Consider the following 22,354-nt stretch of genomic DNA (forward strand, 5'->3'; position numbering starts at 1 on the left):
GTTCATTGTTATACAGCTATAAATATTTTGGTATTGAATGTGCAGGTACATAAAAGATTCCTTTAAAATGAATGTTTCTGTGTTGCCTTTTCAGGGTGAATTGTTAAATCCGTGCCGCTGTGACGGGTCAGTGCGATACACGCATCAGCTTTGCCTGTTAAAGTGGATAAGTGAAAGAGGGTCATGGACCTGTGAACTCTGCTGTTACAGATATCATGTTATAGCAATTAAAATGAAAAAGCCTTGCCAGGTAATTTGTTTGTTTGTTTTTAAAAATATGTCTTTCCAGTCATTTTTAAAATCAAAATGATTCTTAGGTTTATTTCAAGGTTTTTGGAAAATACAGTGGAAGAGCCTGTATACTTCACCAGTTAGCACTTGCACCCACTTGAAGTTAGCTTTACGACCAGTCACTTATTAAAATGTGCAGTCGTTTGATTCTGTTACATTCTTCTAGCTTTTGGCTTGCCATAGAAATGGTCTTCAGAGTTTGATAAATTCTGTAATTAGATGTCATACTGAGACATGACAGAACAACTCAAATCTCCCTGATTCATTTTCTAAATTTTAAACATGCCTTCATTGTTTGTTAAATACTCAGTCAGAGGTTGTGAAATCAATTTTTCAATTGTGAAATTCATTTTTCAAGCTTTGGGTCCAGAGGAGAGAGGCAAAGAAGATTTCTGTTGCCTGTGTATTCATCTATTGTAAAAAAGTAAAAGTGACTTTTCAGTCTTGGCACAATCCAGAGTAGCAAAATGCTCTGTTGAGTTTGTCCACCAATAGCTGTTTCAGAAGCTGAAACATGCAGTAACATTTTTCACAGCTCCCTTTTAATAGCATCACAACGTGCAGCTGGAAGTTAGAATATTATAGTGGTAGTGTGTTCAGGGAGAGGGGAGGGAAAACTCAAAGCTTCAGCAAATCTGTTAGGGAAGCCTTGATACCACTTTGCATATCAGAATTCTTTAGAGGCTTAAAATTCCATCCTAGAAATTGTATTTCATAAGATCTGAGGAACACATTTAGTAAGATAATTGAATCTTTTTCCAGTTTTGATTCTATGAGCTCAGCGTTGGTGGAGCTCTTGAAGGCCAGAGGATGCGGGTCATTCTTCTGTGCCTGCGTTTGATTGGAGTTTTATAGAAAACTTGGATGGGAATGGCAGTTGTGTGAGCATGATAAGCATTCCTTGGATGTAAGATAACTGACATATTTGCTTACAGCTGTTTAGAATAGGTGCAAGTACTTTCAGACCCAGTTTGACTTCAAGTTTCTCCTTCGTGAATCCACAAAGGAAACTTTTTGATAAGCTTTCCTGGATAGAATCTTTATGATGTAAAAAAGTAATGGATTTGAAAATGCTCCAGAAAATGAAAATGGTGGATTCTACATAGACTTTATCTGGTGGTTTGGCATGGGATTCTATTTGATCCTATTGGCTTATTTTAGTCTTTAAAAAATCTTTATTTCTTGTATATCCAGAACAATCTCATCCTTGTCCTAGCAAAGGATATATTACCAACAGTTTGCAATGGTAGTCTCTGAAAATTGTTTTTTTGACAGCAAAGACCTGACACAGTTGCCTGCAAAGAGGCATCTAGTACTGTTCTGAGATGTCACAAGGTAGCCAAAATGCCTACACAGGATAGCAGATATGATGCAACTTATGAGCTGGAACTCTGGAACTGCAGCTGGAAGCCAAGTGAGATATTAAAGGACCTCTGAAATGTCATTAGACACTTATCTGTGGACAGCAGAACCAAGCCCCAGTTTGAAAAACAGCTATTAAATTTCTGTGGAAAACAAAAGCAAAGAAGAAAGCAAGCATCAGTAGGTGACACAGTAGACAACAATGTTTGGCCAGGCCAAAGTGAAGTACAAAGAAACTGAAGAACCAAAAGTTAAATGCCATTCTTTTCATGAGTTATGGCACTTTTTTGGGAGGGGTGGGAACTAGATTCGTGTTTCTCTTTCAATAGCTTAAAAAGTACTTGATTTATTCTTAACCCCATCTTTCATTTTTAATGTAAATTATTTAAGTCTATCCTTTTTTATTCTTGAAAAAACAGCATGCAAAAACTTTTCATGGAGTTGCATACTCAAATAATGTTAGGCATACATTCCTGACACCCAAAGGGTCATGCAGTACCTTTCTCATTTTCCTACACTGAATATTCCTTTTGTAGTTACAGAATCTAAAAGGAAGTCTCAAAACTGTGGCCATCTGTTTATTTTTATAAGGGTGATCAGTCTTACAATGCCCTCGCTCTTCTCCCATGTTGTTAAGTATGATAGTATTGGCCATTTTTAACAGCTGTCTTGATTTAAGCTTTTGGGCACGTTCTGATTCATTTGCTTGACTACACAAAAGCCTGTTTTAAGGTAACTTTTCGGCCAGGTTTGTTAGAAAGCTAAGGCCTAGACCATTCAACACAGAAGCAGTTTACATCTTCATTGTGGTATTAATGTACTTTAAAGTTCCCAAGCAAGCAAGATTTCTTATATTACATTAGATACAATATTTGGACAGGAGTAGTTCACTCTCTCTACAGCTAGTAGTCTGCCTCAGTCCATGCTCTCAATCGCTACCAGTCTTTAATTATTAGATCTGTGTAGGCAGTGTCATAAAAGAGAACAAGGATGCTGTTTCCCAAAATAACTTTTTCTATGCAGATTTACGCTAGCTCCTCAGGTTTACTTTTGCATCATGTATTTATGGAATGGAACAATGCATAGGGAGTTAAGAATAGGAGATTTTTCTATGTTTTCTTCCAGTACACTGGAATAGATGTGAATATTCCATTTAATATCTAACATTTTCTATGGTTTCTGTTGCTTCATGGCAGGGAAAGTAATCCCAAAGGGGGGCCTCTTTGGAGGCAGTACATTCAAGGAACAAAATTTATTATGGTAAGTGACTATTCCAATAGAAATTTTTCCAGTGTCACTTTTTATATTTCAGCAACTACCACCTAATTCACTTTTAAGAGCCTGATCCTGGAAACTCATAGACTTTTAATATAGGAATAGGTCTTAAAACATAAAAAATAGCAAATTAATCGATGGGCTAATAGTGGAGGTTGGACATATAAACAAGTTGATGACGTTTGATACGGTGTTTCACAAAGAAATGCAGATTTGATTTTTTTTCGGTATCCTTCTCAGGATCTTATCAGAAAGACATTTAAAATTGCACTAGTCTTTTAATGGAAGCGCATGTTCGTGTTGCTGGACTTGCTCCTTACGGTGGCGTGGAATTTGATCCCATAATAGGCAAGGTTATATTAATAACTAGAACCCCTCCAAAACTATAATGAAGGGAGTTGGAATAAATATTGCTTTGATGCTTTGAGCAGGGAGTTTTGGAAGGTTTTTGAAGCCACTTAAAAAAGAGGGACAAACTTTAAATGTCCGACTTGCAAGATAAACCCACTTAGAATTACATTTTAGATTAACAAAGAGAAAGAAAGCACAAGCAGAAATATTTTTATATTTGTTTGTTAAGCTCTATAATTTGCACAGATTTCCTTCCTAAAGGAAATGTAAACAGATTGCTTTATTGCTGCTTTTTAATTATTAAGCTGTTAGCAAATTAGTTCAGTAGGCTTGCAGTTAGGCATGAATGTATATGAAAGAATGTAAATTCTCTTGTAAGATTTGAAAATACTGTTTAAAGTGGAATATAGTCATACAAAGGCTGAGAAAATAGACTTTGGTGCTAAACCCTATCATTTCTATAAAGGTGAACAATAAAGATATTTAGAGAAAAGCCTTTTCCAGACTGTTACTGTAGTCTGTCATAAAATAGTATTCTGTTAGATGTTTAATATATCCTGTGCTTCTGTTCACTGAAACATTATATTCCGGTACTCTAGATGAACTGGACCCATTCCAAAAGTGATACAGTAGATTGGTGTGCTAATTTAAAAGCTAATTGTGTAGCAATTCAACACCTTTTCTGACATCAGGAAAATCACAGAGCAGTTATTTTAAAAAGTAAATTCTTAATTATCAAGTCTGATTTCTTAATGTAGACAATAAATTAAGGTTGTACTTAGTATTATTTAAGCAAATATGTAGTTACTGGAGATGGAATGTGGCTCATGAGTTCAGTGGTTTTCAGTGGCCCAAATTGCGATTACTAACATGTGACATGTTCAGCATAAAAATTACTCTTGTTAACAGTTTTCATGAATTACAGGTTCAATTTTTCAACTCTTGTTAATGTAAGTAGCCCTCACTCATGTGAGTAATCTCAATGGCATCAATTAGATAAGCATGAGCCAGACTATAGCAGACTGCGTGTACGTACATGCATGTTATATTAAAAAGTGCAAAAGTCAAGTTCTTCAGATACTTCAGTATGGAGGCCAGTGTCCAGAAAATATGCATAATGAATGTTTAGTAAATTGCTAATGACTCTGCTCAGTCGGATGAATGCATTTACTCTTTGCAGGCATAACTAAGAAGGGGAAAGGGAGAAGGCTCAAATCTCTGATTGTGCTTTTTAAACCACACTATGTACTAACAACAATCTACTAATGTTGCTGCTGTTAAATTGCCTGTAATGAAGATCAGGAGAATACATTGTGCTGTTCAATATGTCAATGTACACAAAGAACAAAAAGGATCGTCCCAGTCTCGGACCATTTACAAAGAAGTTTGAACAAGGGGTAAGGGACAAGTCTATGGGGATATGTAAAACCAGCGGTGTCTGTACACTAACGATTTTTAACTATCATTGAGTTTTTGGCATCTCAAATGGCATGAGTTTTAAGGTGCCTCTTGAAAAGAAAAGAATGAAGCTTTGCAGACACCCTTTGAGTGTGAAGGCTGTATGGAAGGGCTATTAGAAAATAAACCGCTTGGCTGAGATAGGTATCGTGAACTGAACAGAAATGAGATTCATTATCTGACTAGTCATTAGAAGGTAATTAATATGGCATGAAAAGCCTGGAAGGACTTAAACAATCAAGTCGAATATTTTTTATTTGATGTGATGGGGAAGAGAGGATCCAGCATAGCAGAGAAAGAAGGGCAGTAACATGGTCAAAGTAGGAGACTAAAAAAAATTGTATTTGAAGCAGTCTTGTGGTTGCTGAGAAAATTACATTTGTCATGAGCTTAAAAGCTGTGTTACAGTAACTGAGACATAAGATGAAAGCGAGGACGAGAAATTAATTTTTAATGTATGAATAGTCTTAGATATGCTACACGGAAAGGACATGCAAGTTCTAGAAATACTGTGAACAGGCCGATTCAAATAGATATGTACATTTAATTCCTGGGTTACATGACAGATTCATAAATTGGAGGATGAATCTGTACTGCTTGAGGAAGGCTGGGGCATCAAAATCTTAGAGATTTTAATGAACTTAAATGTACGGTAAGATCTGTACAAAAGGTGTCAGAAGCAGACAAATGTTTTAGTTTTGAAAGGAGAGAGAAGTCTGAAACAGAAAAGTAGATTTGTCAGTCATTAGCATAGATACAGTAGCTGTACTCACACTTTTTTTTTTTCCCTAAGCATCTACTTCGGCCACTTCTAGGGAGGAGTTACTAGACTAGATAGACCTTTCAGTTTGATGCACTCTGAGTAGTTTCAGTAACATGCACTAGGTAGATGCTCATGATCACGATCAGTTCTAAGTAGTGTGCTTGATGAGTCTAGAAGCAAAAGGATAGCAGGGCTGTTGAAGGGGCCAGTGGTGTCAAAGTTGTGGATTTTTTCTGTGGTGAGAAAGGCAAAATATATTTCCAGTGTACTTTCTGGGAAAAATCTCAAGGTAAATGAGAGACTGAAAAAGAGAGTTGGGGTAAGCAGGTGGATCAGGAGTAAGGACAAAATTATGTCACTGGTGTAAGGTAGAGAGAATACAGAAGAAGAGAGGACAGTAAAAAATTCATTACTGCTGGAAAGGACAGAAATGCAAAAATGGAAGGCATCAGAGAGAAAATGCTAAGGGGATGATGAATTTCATGTTGCATGATGTTATCTTTGTTTTCTTGTAATTAACACACAGAGAGACTCAGATAAATGGAATAGTCAGTTGAAAAATAAAGGCAACAAAGAGATGTGGAGACAAAAGTCAGTTAAGCTTGAGAAATAAATTTGGTTAGCCATTCAAATGAGAGAACAAATTTGTCACGGAGCAAGTGAGCAGGCCACTGGTGTACTACTGGCATCCTAGGGCCAAAATATCTGGCTGGTAGCATACGGAGCTGAAAGAGTGCAAGATGAACATTACAGTGGAAAGGAGGAACAAGACTGTAGACTCTTTAGAAGGATGGAGAGAATTGCTAACTAATGACTAGTAAGAGGGAATGGGATGGAAGAATCATCAGTACCAACCAACGATCTGAAAGTCATGAAATAATGAAGAGTCATATGTGAACAAACGAACTGATTCTGTCAAAGTGATACCACAGTGAGAGTTTAGTAGGGATAAAGAAGAGCTAATAACAAAAGGCTAGATATAGACCTAGGTGAAAAGCTAATCAAAACAATGAACAGCCATTTGTTGACTATGAACACTGAAGCATAATTGTAAGTCTGATAAAGAGAGATTATATTCATCTGAGGGGTCACAGCAGTCATCAACATAGGAGTTGAAGCCATCAGGAAGGAACATGGGAGATTATAAAGAGAGTCAAGAATCGAAACTGGAAAGATGAAGTAGAAAGGGATTAAATGCACAGAAAATAGAAGCTTGAAAGAGGGGACCGATTTTGTATTAGAGTCCTATATGAAAGAACGGAGAGTGATGAAAGGGGTGAAGATTTAGGTCAGAACTGCCCAAACTTGGAAACCAGCTGTTTGAAACCTATGATTCAGTTCAGAAACTTAGATATTTCTAGTCTAGTCGGGATTTTAATATTGTCTGGCAAAACTTAGGCTTTCTTGCTGGTTGGAAGGGACCAAGATGGAAACAGTGATCTAGAAGGTGTAGTTAATATCTGGGATTTTGCGACAATGGTTGGAGTGCCACCAACAAACACCTGAGATCTGCTTTCCCGATTCTCTGTGTGTTCACGCTTTGCTAGGTGGAACATTTGGTCAAAAATGGCATCTCAACTGATAGAACTCAGGAAATCTGTTATTTTTGTCAGAGCATCAGCTATAGCATGCAGGGAGATAGGCAAGCCACTCTGGTGCTCACATCTGCCTATTTAAGATAGGGGATTATCACTAAAATAATTAGGCAAAGAAATGGTGATTATGGCATAGAGAACAATTTTGTACTAACGTGTACAGTGATTTTAAACTAGTTCTCTTACTTTCACTTAGGCAGTTCTTTGGACTTCTAAAGTATATACTAAGGTAATCAAATACCTACACAAAAACAGAGGCTGTTTTGAAGGTATGTGGATGCCTGCCCCTCTTATGTTATTCTTTTACTTCCCATAGCTTATTAAAAAAGCAATTGTTTCTTGTTTTAACTTGTGGAATGCCTAAGTTGTGCTCAGGGCAGTTTGACTGCTTGAACAGTGTGAAACAACAGTTAGCACATTCTAAAGTGTGAACTGTACTTGGAAATAAAGTTTTAATTACAAGTGTCATCCTGATCTAGTAGTAAGGTATATAGATATAGATTTTAAAAGTGTCATTAATTTGGTGTATTAAATAGTGGATTAAGTTGGATTCCTTTGCACCTAAGGTTTTCATGGAACAAAATGACTAGCATGAAACATGGTGCCAGGCTGTTATTTGGAGTAGGTTTTCAAAATATCTTGAGTAGCAGTTATTACTGGAATTATAAGGATAAACAATGTATGTACAGCAGATTCCATTAGAAAAATACATCCAAAAGTAAAGGGCAGTGTGAAGCAGTGTGAATGGGAATCAAGATTGCTACATATACATAGTTACTGCCATTTTAAATGCTTAGGCTATCTAAGTAAAAATGCAAGGCTTAAGGGACCTGCTTTGAGGAACCTTTGAGTTCCTGGGTTTTGCAATTTTTTTGTCTGTTTGATTGGATACTTTACCAACAACTTGATCTTCTAGCCTAAAATTGATGAGATTTATTTAGTGATGAATGATTTGTGAGTTTTTCAGATGCAAATTTTTGTCTTTTCATCTTAAGTCCAAAATCCTGATTATTCAGGTCTTTAATTCCTATCAACAGAGACTAGTGAAAAACTTTGTAATCAAGCACTGGTTGTTCCAGCATGCTGCTTCTATTAATATGAAAACTTGTTAATAAATGCTAGTGTACTGCTTTTATACCTCTTATCTATGATTCCTTAGCTCATGCTTATTTGACAATGTAAGTAGCCAGCCCTGAGCTCCAAGTACTGTCATAACCTCCTGACTTCTCTACCAGTCATGCTGTGTCAACTGTGAAGTGCCACTGTAGTTTTTTCCACAACTGAAATTTGTCAAAGAAAGTTTTATTAAATTCATTTTGAAACTTCCTTTTAATGCTTCTTGGGTTTGAATGTTGGTCAGTTTGCATTGGTCTTCAGTGCTTCATCTGAATGACTGACAGTTGTGCTAACATACTTCTTTCTTAAAGCGTTCAACTGGGGAGACAGCTTTTACACCTACTGCACTTCGATTTTTTTTAAATGTTTGTCCCATATATAGATTCAAATTGGATATTTAGTATTCAGTGAAGTCTTTCTTACTGCTTCAGCAATGTGCAGAGGGCAGCCCCTTCCTCCTTTCATGCCAGCAGTGCAACAGCGAAAGAACAATTTGACCTCAGTTCTTTTGAAGTATTTGTCTGAGTCAGAGCACTCTCATTGTGAGTTTTGCCTGCATGACTTTTTCCATAGGGTTCTTTGCTTTTAGTTTTAAACTATTTCATCTTTCCCTTTTATTTTCTTTATTTCTACATTTCTTTTTCCTGCTTCTTTTGTTTACATTTCAGTAAAGCTGATGGAGAATGACTATTCCAGTTTTAGCCACATGCTGTTTCCTTTCTCCTTATTATTCTGCCCCCCGCGCTCCACCCCCCACCCCCCCATGTTTTTGCATATTTTTCTAGCAGTGCCTTCCCTCCAGGACAGTCTTGAATTTTGCCATTTCTGTGATAAGCAAATTTCCAGCACAGGAATACATCATATTGATACCCAAATAAAGTATATTATTGGATGGAGGCTATTTCCTGAGCTAAAGCTAGGGCTCATTTCTCATATCTTTTATGCCCAAAGAACAGATATAATAAAAAAATAATTCCTAGTAGTTTCAGAAAGTCGTGAACCTTACCATCAAGATGAAATACTTGGTAGCTTCATGTGCATTTAGCTATTTTGCTAATGCTGGAAGAGTATTCCAAGTGCTAAAAGGATATTTAAAAAGGCAAATTCCATAAAATTGGCATCCAGGAAACAGTATCTGTAGGAAATAAGAATAAACTTCAGTATGCCTTCTCTCCTTTCATATGAAGGAAGCTCCCTGTGCTCACCAGGCAAGAACAGACAGACAGTCTACTTCTTAATGGAATGCTTTATGTATCTTTCATTGCTATTATCTAAGCAGTCTGCAATTTACAATCTACTATAACTTGTGGTTACTCCCAGCACATTGTGTTCCTCCTTGGATGACTAAATTCTGCATCTCAATTTCAGAGCTGCTGTTTCATAGGAGGAAAGCAATACAACATATTTTGCTTGAAAGAATCAGCATAACAGCTGATGTGAGCTCACTGTTTCATATCGGAATAATATGAATAGAATATAAGAGTCTTATGCTTCCAGCCTTTTCCTGCACTTGCAACACTGTCCTCCACATAAATTCCTTCTTTAGCGACCACGAGAATCATCAGAAGCTCCGTTCAGCGTCACCTTCCCAAAAGGACAATTTGCCTGTATTTAAATGTACAATGATAACTTTAAATTCTGCTGAGACTTTATGAAGAGCGTCACTTTCTCCTCCAGTAGCATTTACAGAGTATTGCATATCATCTCATTGCTTTCTGGGTGCTTGCACCAAATAGAAGTTTGATTAATTACTGATGCCTTCTGATATCTGTCAAACTTCAGGGAAAGGTCTTTGTATTGTCTACTGCTCAGTGGATGATAAGGAGAAGATCATCAAATGCATCTTCGGGATTTCAAAATCTTCTGCTTCAGTCTGCCCTTTCCTTCCTATAGCCTTGCATAAAAGATCTAGAAAATACATGAAATTGATGAATATTCTAGGGAAATGTACCTGCTTCAGAGTTTCTCCACTGAGAGTCAATATTGTTACCATGTAATTGAATGTATAGAAATTTGTGGAAAAGCTGCTGTGCGTTCATGGGAGAGAGTTTATGGCTGTGGGGATTTGAGAAACTTCTCTTTCCTCTGGACCTTTCCCTCAGGCTTTTGTAGATATGTCACTGATACAATCGTTGTGAACCCAGCCACTTCAGTCTTCTAGCCTAGCCTATTTCAGAAGAGAAAGTAGTTTCAGTAGTTTAAAGTTACCCTGTGATGTCTTGGTATTTATCACGTGACACAAGTGAATCCTTTTCTTCATGGTACAACTGTCATGCATCAGGTCCTCATGATAACCTTAAAGGTTCCTTTCTTCCTCATTTGGGTCCAGAGGTACAGGCTTCAAGTCTGTTTACTTAAAAATCACCTAGTATTTCCACAGTCATATGCCCTCTTGAACCCTGCATATCTCAAGTGTGACTAAGAAGCCATGCCTTTGTCCCAGCATCACTCTCTCCTTCCTTTCTATCTTTTCTTAACTCTGCTGATGAATTGGCCGGGTTATCTAAGTACTGAACCATTGCTGCTTCTGGTATATGAATTCTTAAGGATGTGACCCTTAGTTATGACATTAAATTTGTCACTATTTCTCTACTCCCCCCAGTAACTATACTGACCACTCCTTTTCCAGTATTGTGACAGAAGTCAGGAAGATTCTTGGAATAGAGACCTGCTTCAGCAGGAGTTACACTGTCTTTTTCTTTTTTTTTTTTTTTCTTCTGGTAATCAAGGCTTCATTCAATTCACTTTAGGGGAATCATAAAATCATAGGATGGTTTGGGTTGGAAGGGGACTTAAAGATCATCTAGTTCCATCCCCTGCTGCCATGGGCGGGGACACCTTCCACTAGATGAAGTTGCTCAAAGCCCCATCCAGCCTGGCCTGAACGCTTCCAGGGATGGGGCAGCCACAGATTCTCTGGGCAACCTGTTCTGGTGCCTCACCACCCTCACAGTAAAGAATTTCTTCCTCATATCCAATTTAAATCTACGCTCTTTCGGTTGAAAACCATTAAACCTCATCCTCTCACTACACTCCCTATCTTTCCTGTAGGTCCTCTTAAGGAGAAAGAAGGTTTTGTAGAATGTTTTATGATATGAAAAAGAAAATTACTTTATGTAGTTAAATAACTTCATTTAAAAACTCAGATTAATTTTGGAATTTGCATTGCTCTGAAGGGGTGATTAATTTGCATCTCTCATGATTATTTTTATTAATAAAACAAAGGACTTTCTGAAAATTTCTGTATGTGCTAGAAGGCCGCTATCCAACTGCTCAGTCTGTCTGTGGCACTCAGCATTTCTGCAGGGTGTTGTGTGTCCAGAATAGCAGCTGCTTAGCTGCCTGCTGGAGAATTCCACCACTGGACTTAGTTAACGTGTTGGCTGAGAGCCTGAGCTGTTTCACTTAGGTGGACCATGAGCAGGCATCCAAAAGTGGCATTCTAAAAGCTGTTCTTCTATTGGAAAGTTACTGACGCTTGTTTTCACAGTCACAAAAAAAATACCAACCTTTCTCCTTCAGCACTGAGGCTGCCCACTCATTCCCAGTTCCCTGACTGGAGAAATGACGATTCCTTCCTTTGATCTCTCCCTTACGATCCAATATGAGTTAAGGCCAATACAGCATAAAGGGTTCTTTTCACTACAGCACAGCAAAAGTTGTCCGTTGTTGGTGTCAGAATACTGGCCATTTTCCTGATATTTTTCTTCATATAATTTTTTTGGATATTGAGCCATAGACAATATTCTCTACTTCAGAGCTGGATTCTGGGTAAGTTATTAACAGTCAGCCAAGTCTGACTGGGCAAACCTACCTGGAGAAGAGTATTAGGTCCTCCCCTTCCCATATCTGAGCCAGTTATCTCTTCGCGTGCCTTGAGCTATGAGATCTTATACTAGTTATTTCACAGTGCTGACACATGTTGCATTCTCTGTCTGCACTCACCAGTCTTAGATGCCCTGCGTTTTCTCATCTTACAGTCTTGATGTTTCTCAGAGTCTAGTGAGTGAGTGAGAATTCCATCTGAAATGGAGAAACCTTCCCTGCTTTTTTCATTAGGCATCATCGTTGTAAGGATGAGGTGCTTACAAACTTTGGATATCAATAAATTTTTGTCTTACTACAATGGTAGAACCAGGGCCATTTGAAGATCTACTTGCCTGTTTCTGTCCATTTCAGAGAGGTCAAAAAGGGCATGGTCTATGTGCAAAAATTTTTCCAAGTGGATAACAACTTGTTTCAGGGCTTATATCCTAGACAGCTATGAAGATGTTTTTCCAAGAGTGCCCTGAATAATTCCATCAGAGCTCAAGTGTTATTGTTAATATTGTTAAGGAATCCAGAAATAGTGCTGACTGTAGGACAGAGCAATCTGAGAGCTGCTGTTCTGAAAAGACCAATACCTCCGTCATACATGATATGACTATACCAATACCTCCAACATACATACAACACAATAGTCACGAGTCAAAAAAAGTGACTGTGTTTATAGACATAAACTTGAACGACAATTTGCAGAAGAGTAAGTGGTTCTTTGATAAGCATGTTTTCCATATGGACAGCACATATATATCTTTCATTCTCTCAAGTGATTCTTATATTTGAGAGAAACTGGGGGTATTTTTATTTTTATGTCTGCATTTGTACTGCAAGAGATGGTACAGGGGTTATGTGTAAGTCATATAAGCACCATTAAGCCAAGAACAATTTATAGTCCAGGGGTTTTCAAACACAATGATATTAATAAATACTGCAGGTTTTGATATTCTAACTATTGCTTCTTGCAGTACTATGAATTCGGATGCACAACATAAGTCAGAAAGCTAGGTATTTTCAGTGTTCAAAAGCATATTGTGCTATTTAATGTAATTACTCCAAGGGATTTCAGACATATTCATGATATGATTAGATAGAAAAATAGAGTTTCTGGTGTTGCGTAGGCTATAAAGGCAACTATTTTCTTTTTTTACAGATAGAGCTATCATATTTGATGATACTTAGTATCTAAATCAGTTGCTGTAATTAAACACTACATTTTAGATGTTTCCAGATCTTAAAAATGGAGTCTTACAAGTAACTGGGTGATCAAAATCATGGCTACCCCAAACTATTAGAAAAAAATTGATTACTCATTCAAACAGCAGTACCTACTACTCTGTAGTTTAGTGATTATGTAGCAGTACCTGAGAAAACTAAGGCAAATTACTTTTAAAAATCTAATAAACAGCAAAATTTTAAATTAATAACTTAATTATTGCTGACTGTAGTAAACATACATTATATTAATTCTTATAAATGTATCATGCATCTTTTTATATTAAGTTTTAATTATTATACATATGAAATGTATAAAACAATTACAATAAATAAGTTAAAGTTTCTATTGGGCCAAATTTTCAAGCAGTATGTATTTAACTTATTCAATTGCACAGTCTAAAATTTTATAATTACAACTACATTGTCTTCAAGTGAAGATTTATTGATTCTGTAATCAATTAAATTAGCAATTTAATTGATTCACTAATCTAATTAATTACATTCTAATTGACTTTTAGAGCAGGCTCTGCCAGAATATGTACAAGCCAGAACCCAGGATTGTTGTCTTCGTAATTACATGCTAGTAAATAACACATTGGTATCCTGCCTTTAATACATTATCATCCTGCCTTGTGACCTTCACCCAAGATACACACAATCTTGCTTAGGGATTAGACAAGGCAGCAACCTTACCTCTGAACTCAGGATATGTTTCTTTAGTCTTTTTGTTGCCCCCCCAAGTCTGGTTTCCTTTGTTTTATATCTTACAAAGCAGCTCATGAAATCAGAATTGTCTCTTCCCTCATGTTGTGCATCTTCGAGATCTTCAAATGAAAATTCTGATCCCATTCTGTGAATTATTTTTGTTCAGGGCCAAAAAGGTCAGAGGCCAGTATTTGTACTCAGTTGTTTTCTGGTGAGGTTGTACCCTTCACTGCTGAAACACATCATTGCTGTATAGCAATAAGAAGACCAGACAGTGAAGGCACTTCTTCAGATCCTGTGCCTAACCAGGGGTACAGAGTTGTTTTGTGCCAGAATTGTTGTGATCTCCCTGATTCTCAGCTGTGAATATTGTTGCCGCAGGATGCAGGGGAATCCAGTGACAAGAGATGGTGATACACTACTTGAATTTCATGTCTTTGGTTTCATAGACTGCCTAGAAGCAGATAGTGGAAAGCAGCAAGTACTGTGTACTTTAAACAAAATGTTGGTAATTGATGCTTTACAACTTCTTAACTCTCCTTATCCAATTGAATTTGTTCGTACATCTACATTCTTTGGCTCCATCATCTAACCATCAATTTGTGGTTGGAAAAACACATTCATACTTAGCATTTTCTACTCCTTTTACATTACTTAAATGCTTGAGAAGAGCTTTCTTTAAGTCTCAATGAACTGGGAACTTTGAACTATAAAATTCCAATTGCATGGCATTTCTTCCACCTTCATATAATTTATATGGTTCTTTTCCAGGAACGGCCTTTCCGTGGCCTATTTTTCAGCATCCAGAACCCACTGAAATAGGCCAGAGTCAGAGGTCGTTCCTGATGCTTTGCACTATACTAAAATCTCCCTACTCATCCCTGTGGAGGTGATGTGAATAATCAATTTCATTTGCTTTGTCTTCGGTTCATTGAACATCTATGTATTGTATGGGAACTGGAAGTGTTCCAATAAATTACTTGGAAGGATTTCCACTATTGAATATCCTGAATACCACGTAAATCTCAGTTATTAAAATAGTATCTTTAGAGATGAAGTTTAAAACCTTGCTTGAACTCAGTTGAACAATGGGTTTGAGTCAGGGTCTCTAAACTATCAGTGCTTCCTCCTGTATGGGTTGTAAAAATTTAATTATTCATAGAGTCAAAAAGACAGAATGAATAGCCTGCACTTCCAGGAAATCCAGTTAGCAGATGAAATGTGAGTTTTAGTAAATGAACTGGAATTAGTACTTAAATACTTTCAATAAGGTTGACAAGAAGACATCATCAGGAATGATCAAGAACAGATGATCACTCTACATACTGACTGGTGGCCAGGGCATTTTTTTAGAAGAGGTTAGTTCTGTCCCTCCATGCTGAGCAATTTTACACATCTTTAGTGAATGCATTAATAGCATGAGCTGCACAATCTTATCCTCATGCTCAGAATCTTTTTTTAATTAAAAGTATTCAAAAGTTTCAGCTAGAATTTAGCTAACAGCTCCTTTCCCAGGGGGGAAGGAAAAAGGAACTCCAGAATCCTTTCTGATACCATCTGTTTCTGTCCAAAGAGAAGTACGGAGTTGTATAGACACAACATGGTTAACCCTCCTAAATGACTAAGTGGCATGAAAATTGTTAATATGTCCTTCACACAGCTGATTTATAATCTTGCTGAGATACTTCCTCTGAGTAATTAGCATGAATAGTTGGTTTTTTTCAGTGTTCTTCCAGCAATGCGGACCTATCCATAACATGACAGTCTATGCTTGAGCTGTTTTCAGTTTAATTTTGCAGGTCATCTTTAAGTTGCAGAGAATGCAACAACCATGGCAGGCTTTCATTTCCTCCATTCATTCATATTTAATTTCAAGATAATGCTGTCAAGAGTACAGCTAGGTTGCAATGAAACTCAGTATTTCCACTAAAGCTGCAGTAGAAATTGAACAGTTCCTGCTTTGCAGTAGCAATAGTATTTATTCTCATAGAGTGGTAATTTTCATTCACTGGCTTTCCCAAATATAAACATGTCCATGGAATGTTCAAAATACTGACAAACTTAAGCCATTAAGCTAAACTTAATTGGTTAGAGTCTCATAGGAGTCAAAAGCTTAGTTGAAAACAGTTTAACCTTACATATTTCTCACATATACATCTCTATAACACACCGTAAGTATTAATTATTTTGTGATATGTATTTTGGGCAGAATTTGATCCTGGTGAATTCAGGCAATTGTTAATGAAAAGCAGAAATCAGGAAGTAGAAAAAAATACTACTTTGTGCAGATAGGACATTTGACAGGTTTCATATGCTTTTGGGTGTTGAGAGTATTATATTAGAGACTGTGGAATGATGCCTGATTTAAGTATGCTCATTAGTAAAGGGCCAGCCTTTCTTTCGACACTGGATAGAATTACAATCCTTATTCTGATAGACCCGAGGGTTAACAGACAGAATTAATATACTTACTTTAATCATCAGGAGTTGATGTTTCCAGAAACTCTGAATGCCTCAATGTGGAGAGGAAGTTCACCTCCATCTACTGTTAAAACTAAGTACCCATGTTCTGTCTCTAAAAGAGTGAAAATTATAGAATCATAGAATTGTTTAGGTTGACCTTTAAGATCATTGAGTGCAACTGTTAACCTACCACTGCCAAGTCCACCACTAAGCCATGTCCCTAAGTGCCACATCTATGTATCTTTTAAATACTTTTAGGGATGGTGACTCAACCATTTCCCTGGGCAGCCTGTTCCAATGCTTAACAGCCCTTCCAATGAAGAATTTTTTCCTAATATCCAAACTAAACCTCCCCTGGCACAATTTGAGGCCATTTGTTCTTGTCCTATCACTTGTTATTTGGGAGATGAGACTAACACCCACCTCACTACAGCCCCAGTATGTAGTTCAGGTAGTCATGGAGGGTGATAAGGTCTCCTCTCAGCCTCTTTTTCTCCTGGCTGAACAACCCCAGCTCCCTCAGCAGCTCCTCACAAGACTTGTGCTCCAGACCCTTCCCCAGCCCCGTTGCCCGTCTCTGGACAAGCTCCCGCACCCCAACGTCCCTCTTGCAGTGAGGGGCCCAACACTGACCACTGCATTGGAGGTGCAGCCTCACCCGTGCCAAGTACAGGGGACAATCCCTTCCCTTGTCCTGCTGGCCACACTGTCTCTGATACCAGCCAGGGTGCTGTTGGCCTCCTTGGCCACCTGGGCACTGCTGGCTCATGTCCCCCCAGCCATCAGCCAGCACCCCCAGGGCCTTTTCCCCCAGGCAGCTTTCCAGCCGCTCTGCCCCAGGCCTGTCACATTGCATGGGGCTGTTGTGACCCAAGGGCAGGACCCGGCACTTCTCCATGTTGAGCCTCATACAACTGGCCTTGGCCCATCAATGCAGCCCATCCAGTCCCCTCTGCAGAGCCTTCCTACCAACAAGCAGATCAACACTGCTGCTCAGCATGGTGTCATCTGCAACTTACTGAGGGTGCACTCAATCCCTTCTTCCAGATCATTGATAAAGATATTAAACATATATATATATAAACAAATATAAAATTGGTCCTAGCACTGAGCCCTGGAGAACACCACTTGTGACCAGCTGCCAACTGGATTTAACCCCTTTCACCACCACTCTTTGGGCTCAGCTGTCCAGCCAGTTTTTTACTGAGCAAAGAGTGCACCCATGCAAACTATGAGCAGCCAGTTCCTCCAGGAGAATGCTGTGGGAGATGGTGTCAAAGGCTTTACTAAGGTCCAGGTAGACAACATCCACAGCCTTTTTCTCATCCACTAAGTGGATCATCTTGTTGTAGTAGAGCAGATTAGTAAAGCAGGTCCTGCCTTTCATAAACCCATACCAGCTGGGTCTGATCACCTGGTTATTCTGCATGTGCTATGTGATGTTGCCAAATATGATCTGCTCCATAACCTCACCCAGCACCAAGGTCAGACTGACAGGCCTGTAGTTCCCCGGATCCTTCTTCCTGCCCTTTTTGTACATGGGCATCACACTGGCTAACCTCTAGTCTTCTGAGACCTCCCCAGTTAGCCGAAACTGCTGATAGATGATTGAAAATGGCTCAGTGAGCACTTCTGCCAGCTCCCTCAGTACCCTTGGGTGGATCCCATTTGGCCCCATAGACTTGGGTCTAAATGGTGTAGCAGTTTGCTAACCATTTCCACTTGGATTGTGATAACTTCATTCTGCTCCCCATCCCCGTCTTCCAGCTCAAAGGGCTGGGTACCCCAAGAACAACTGGTCTTACTATTAAAGACTGAGGCAAAGAAAGCATTAAGTACCTCAGCCTTTTGCTCATCCTTTTTCACTATGTTTCCCCGCACATCAAATAAAAGATGGAGATTCTCCTTAGCCCTCCTTTTGTTGCTATTACATTTGTAGAAACATTTTTTATTGTCTTTTTGAGAAGTAGCCAGATTAAGTTCTAGCTGGGCTTTGGCCCTTCTCATTTTCTGCCTGCATAACCCCACGACGCCCTTGTAGCTCTCCTCAGCGGCCTGCCCCTTCTGCCAAAGGTCATAAACTCTCCTTTTTTTCCTGAGTTCCAGCCAAAGTTCTCTGTTCAGCCAGGCCAGTCTTCTTCCCTGCTGCTCATCCTTCGGCACAGGGGGATGGCTTGCTCCTGCACTTTTAAGATTTCTTTCTTGAAGAATCTCCAACCTTCCTGGATACCTTTGCCCTTAGGACTGCCTCCCAAGGGTCTCTCTCAACCAGTTTCCTAAATAGGCCAAAGCCTGCCCTCTGGAAGAACAAGGTGGCAGTTCTGCTGACCCCCCTCCTTCCTTCTCCAAGAACTGAAGACTTTTACCAATTCTTGATTTCTGTGCCCAAGATAGCCTCCAACCATCACATCACCCACAAATCTTTCTCTGTTCACAAACAGGTCCAGTAGGTGCCTTCCCTGGCTGGCTCACTGACCAGCTGTGTCAGAAAGCTGTCTTCCACATGCTCCAGGAACTTCCTAGGCTGTTACCTTTCTGTTGTATTTCCAGCAGACATCTGGTAGGTTGAAGTCCCCCATGAGAACAAGGGCTAGCAACTGTGAGATTTCTCCCAGCTACTTATAGAATGTTTTGTCTGCTTCATTGTGGCTCGGTGGTCTATAACAGACTCCCCCCAGGATATCAGCCTTGTTGGCTTTCCCCTCATTCTTACCCATAAACACTCAATGCTATCATTACCAACATTAAGCTCTAGACAATCAAAACACTCCCTAACATACATGGCTACCCCACCACCTATCCTTCCTTGCCTATCCCTTCTGAATAATTTATAGCCAGCGCTCCATTCCTGTGAGCCATCCTACCATGTTTTCATGATGACAACTGTATCATAGTCTTCCTGCTGCACAATGGCTTCCAGCTCCTCCTGTTTGTTGCCCACGCTGTGTGCATTGGTGTAGATGCACTTCAATTAGACTGTTGATCCTGCCATCTTTTTTTTCGGGAAAAGCCCTAGTTCCTACACGACCATTCTCAGACGCTTTTGTGGTTTCTAACATTTGCATCTTTGCACCTGCATGGGCCTCCATTCCCTACCTCCACTGAAGGACCTCACTAGCATGTTGTCCCTCAAACAAACTCAAGCTGCAGCAAGACTTTTACCACCCATACCAGGTTAACGTCAATAAGTAGCTCCAACACTTCACCCTGGCACGGCCACCAATCCCCCACAAGGTTTCAAAGGTTCACCTACTGTGTTATTTCTTCCTACTCTTCAGGCCAGTCCATCTGCTTCTTGCCTCTACTGCATCCTTCTCCTTGTCTCTCCTACATCCAGGGCACCCTCTCTCCTCCCTCTGCTTCTTCCACATCTCTCTCCACTGACTACACCTCTTCCCTACCCCTTAGAGCTATTTAACCACTTAGCAGGAACCAGCCACAGCTGCACATCATCCACATCATCCACCCCGCCGGCCCTGAAGCCAGCCCACAGCTGTATATTATCAATGTTAATTAACCCGCCTTCATTCCTCCACACATGTCCAGCCAGGCAGAGAGCATAGGGATGACTCCATGTTATTTGTCCTGTCTGTCCTGTCTGCCTGTTGGGCTTGCCTCAGGGAAGGCAGGGTGCCATTCCAGTAGATAATCTCTCTCTCCCCCCCGAGATGCTCCTCAAATTACTACCCCCCTTCCGGAGCTCTGTCGCACCTCCCACAGCTGTGCTCGGCCGGTGCTGGTGCAAGAGCAGGGCACAGCTGGCACCAGGGTGGCTGCATGTTCCCACCAGGGCTCTGTCTGGCCAGCGACATCAGCTCGTCACACAGCCCTGCAGTCTTGCCTCGTTCCTTTTATTTTTTTTGGCCTGCACCAAAAGATAACTACTAATAATTTCTCGGAGAAAAAATTATGTAAGACTAATACAGTTTTCATCACAGGTCTGCTTGTGGTCTAAGATCTTGATTCTAGTATCATTTAAAAAATCATAAGATAAAATGTTAACCTATTCTGCTTGATAGTAAGATTTTGAAAGGTGAATGTAATAGAATGCAAAGATTTTGTACGTTGCTTGGGATGCTCAGGTTTCCGGGCACTGAGAAATCCAAGATGCATCCACTGCAGTGTACAAGTTCTACTCAGTCATACACGTGACGTGAGCCAACACTTCCATGAACTATATCAACTAAACTGCTTGTGTGGTGCATGGATGGACAGTACCCGCACAGCAAATGTTACGGTTTCAGAATGTCCCAAGTGAAATATTGATAGAGCCTTCCAAGCAGACTGAGAAGTTACGTACAAGCCAAACTTTCTGTATTGGTGAGCTTTCTGGTACGTGAAAAGATAATAGGCATTATGACTACAGGCACTGTATGTGTTAATAATTTATCAAAATAGGTAAGCCTTAATGGTGAGCTGCAATTTTTATGGCACTGATAAAAAAAAAAAAAAAAAAAAAAAGACAAAATAGAAGACATAAAAATAGAAGCTTATAGCCAAAAATGACATTTCAAATGTTTGTGTGTCTGTGTGTACTCAAAAGGATGCATTCTCTATCCAGGCTCGTCAATAAGTTAACAATATCACTGCATATTAAATCATGTAGTCAATGTGTGCTTACTGCAAAACGTGTTAGAAAACTTAAATATGTAAGGAGCTAGACTGCTAACATGATAAAGTAAGAAGAGGGTATTTCAGATGTAGTTTGTTGTGTTGTTTTGCTGTTGTAAGAGTTTTATTCACACACAGATTGCAGATCCTATTATGCATAATGAATGACAGTAGGAAAGAAATTTTTCTCATCAGAGCTGTCTGATTCTAGCAATCAGAGCAATTAGAGCAATCTAACAAAAAACTTTTTGATGTAATTGATATGTCATGAGGTTAATCATATTGTGTTATAATAGGTTAGTGCCAATTATTTGCCGTTACTTTTAAATAAAATACACATTCCAGAATGACTAGAGGGAATGAGAGGCCTCAGTCAGCAGCGTCCATAATAAGCTGTGTTTCTGAGAGAACAGAGTGGGGTAACTGCCAGCAGCTCTTTGGTATAAGGAATTTTGGTGGATTAAAAACTGGGACAATTGAAGCTGGTACACATTTGGAGATCTCTAAGGAAATTTCGTACGTTCTTTATAAGGATATAGGAGAACCTGCAGTTTGATTGCAGACATTTTTCACGTAACATAGTCTAAGCACATGCACAATCTCAGTACTTTTTAGATCACTGTTCTGCCATGTATTTTACAATAACCAGTGGGTTTTTACAAGGCACTATTGAAAAACACCAAGTTAATGTTGATTTATCTCAAAGATCATAGATCTCTGATTAGTATATTCATCTTTATGTCAATAATGACATGCATATAACTGTGTTAACTTTATTCTTTAACAAGTATTCCATCAAAGCAATGTGTTTCTTTCAACTTCTGGAAGTCTCAACCTCAAAAAATAAGAAATTATGCAGTATTTCTGCTTGATAGAGCCCTTAGAAGAGAAGAGGAGCAATGTTTCTGGGGTCAGCATTAGAACTATAGTGTACCATTAATGTATAGACTCTTAAATGGTTAATGAAAGGAAGACCAGTGGTAAATAAAAGATTAAAAGAGCCAAACATAATGAAGTGTCAGTAGAAGTAAAAGTGTAGGAAGTTTTCAAGGGACAGGCCATATTGCATTAAAATCAGAAGCATTAATTATTTTTTATTTATGAATGCACCATTTTCAAAGGAAGATTTCATCATCATTGTATATTAAAGTAAAATGTGTTCTTCTCATGGGGAACAGAGATGGCATAGTACATCATAACACTGCAGATATGTTGGGAAGGAATATGAAGTAGGATCCTATTTCATAGACATTTAAATGAGTATTGTTTTAATGAATCTTTCATTGAAAAAATTACTTATGGTATTATTATAGTTATCTAGATAAAA

The 22,354-nt window shown here is 38.9% G+C and overlaps 1 protein-coding gene across 2 annotated transcripts in view; it reads left to right on the forward strand.

Annotated features, from left to right (window-relative positions):
* MARCHF11 (membrane associated ring-CH-type finger 11) overlaps positions 1-22,354 on the forward strand; it is a 98,082-nt gene that overhangs the window by 37,811 nt on the left and 37,917 nt on the right. For both annotated transcript variants that reach the window (XM_080377789.1, XM_080377790.1), the window contains one exon: positions 95-250. In XM_080377789.1, coding sequence (XP_080233915.1) covers positions 95-250 — 156 coding nt within the window. The remainder of the gene's footprint in view (positions 1-94; positions 251-22,354) is intronic.

Source organism: Falco punctatus (genome assembly GCF_963210335.1).
Source record: "Falco punctatus genome assembly, chromosome: 3".
Lineage (NCBI taxonomy): Eukaryota > Metazoa > Chordata > Aves > Falconiformes > Falconidae > Falco > Falco punctatus.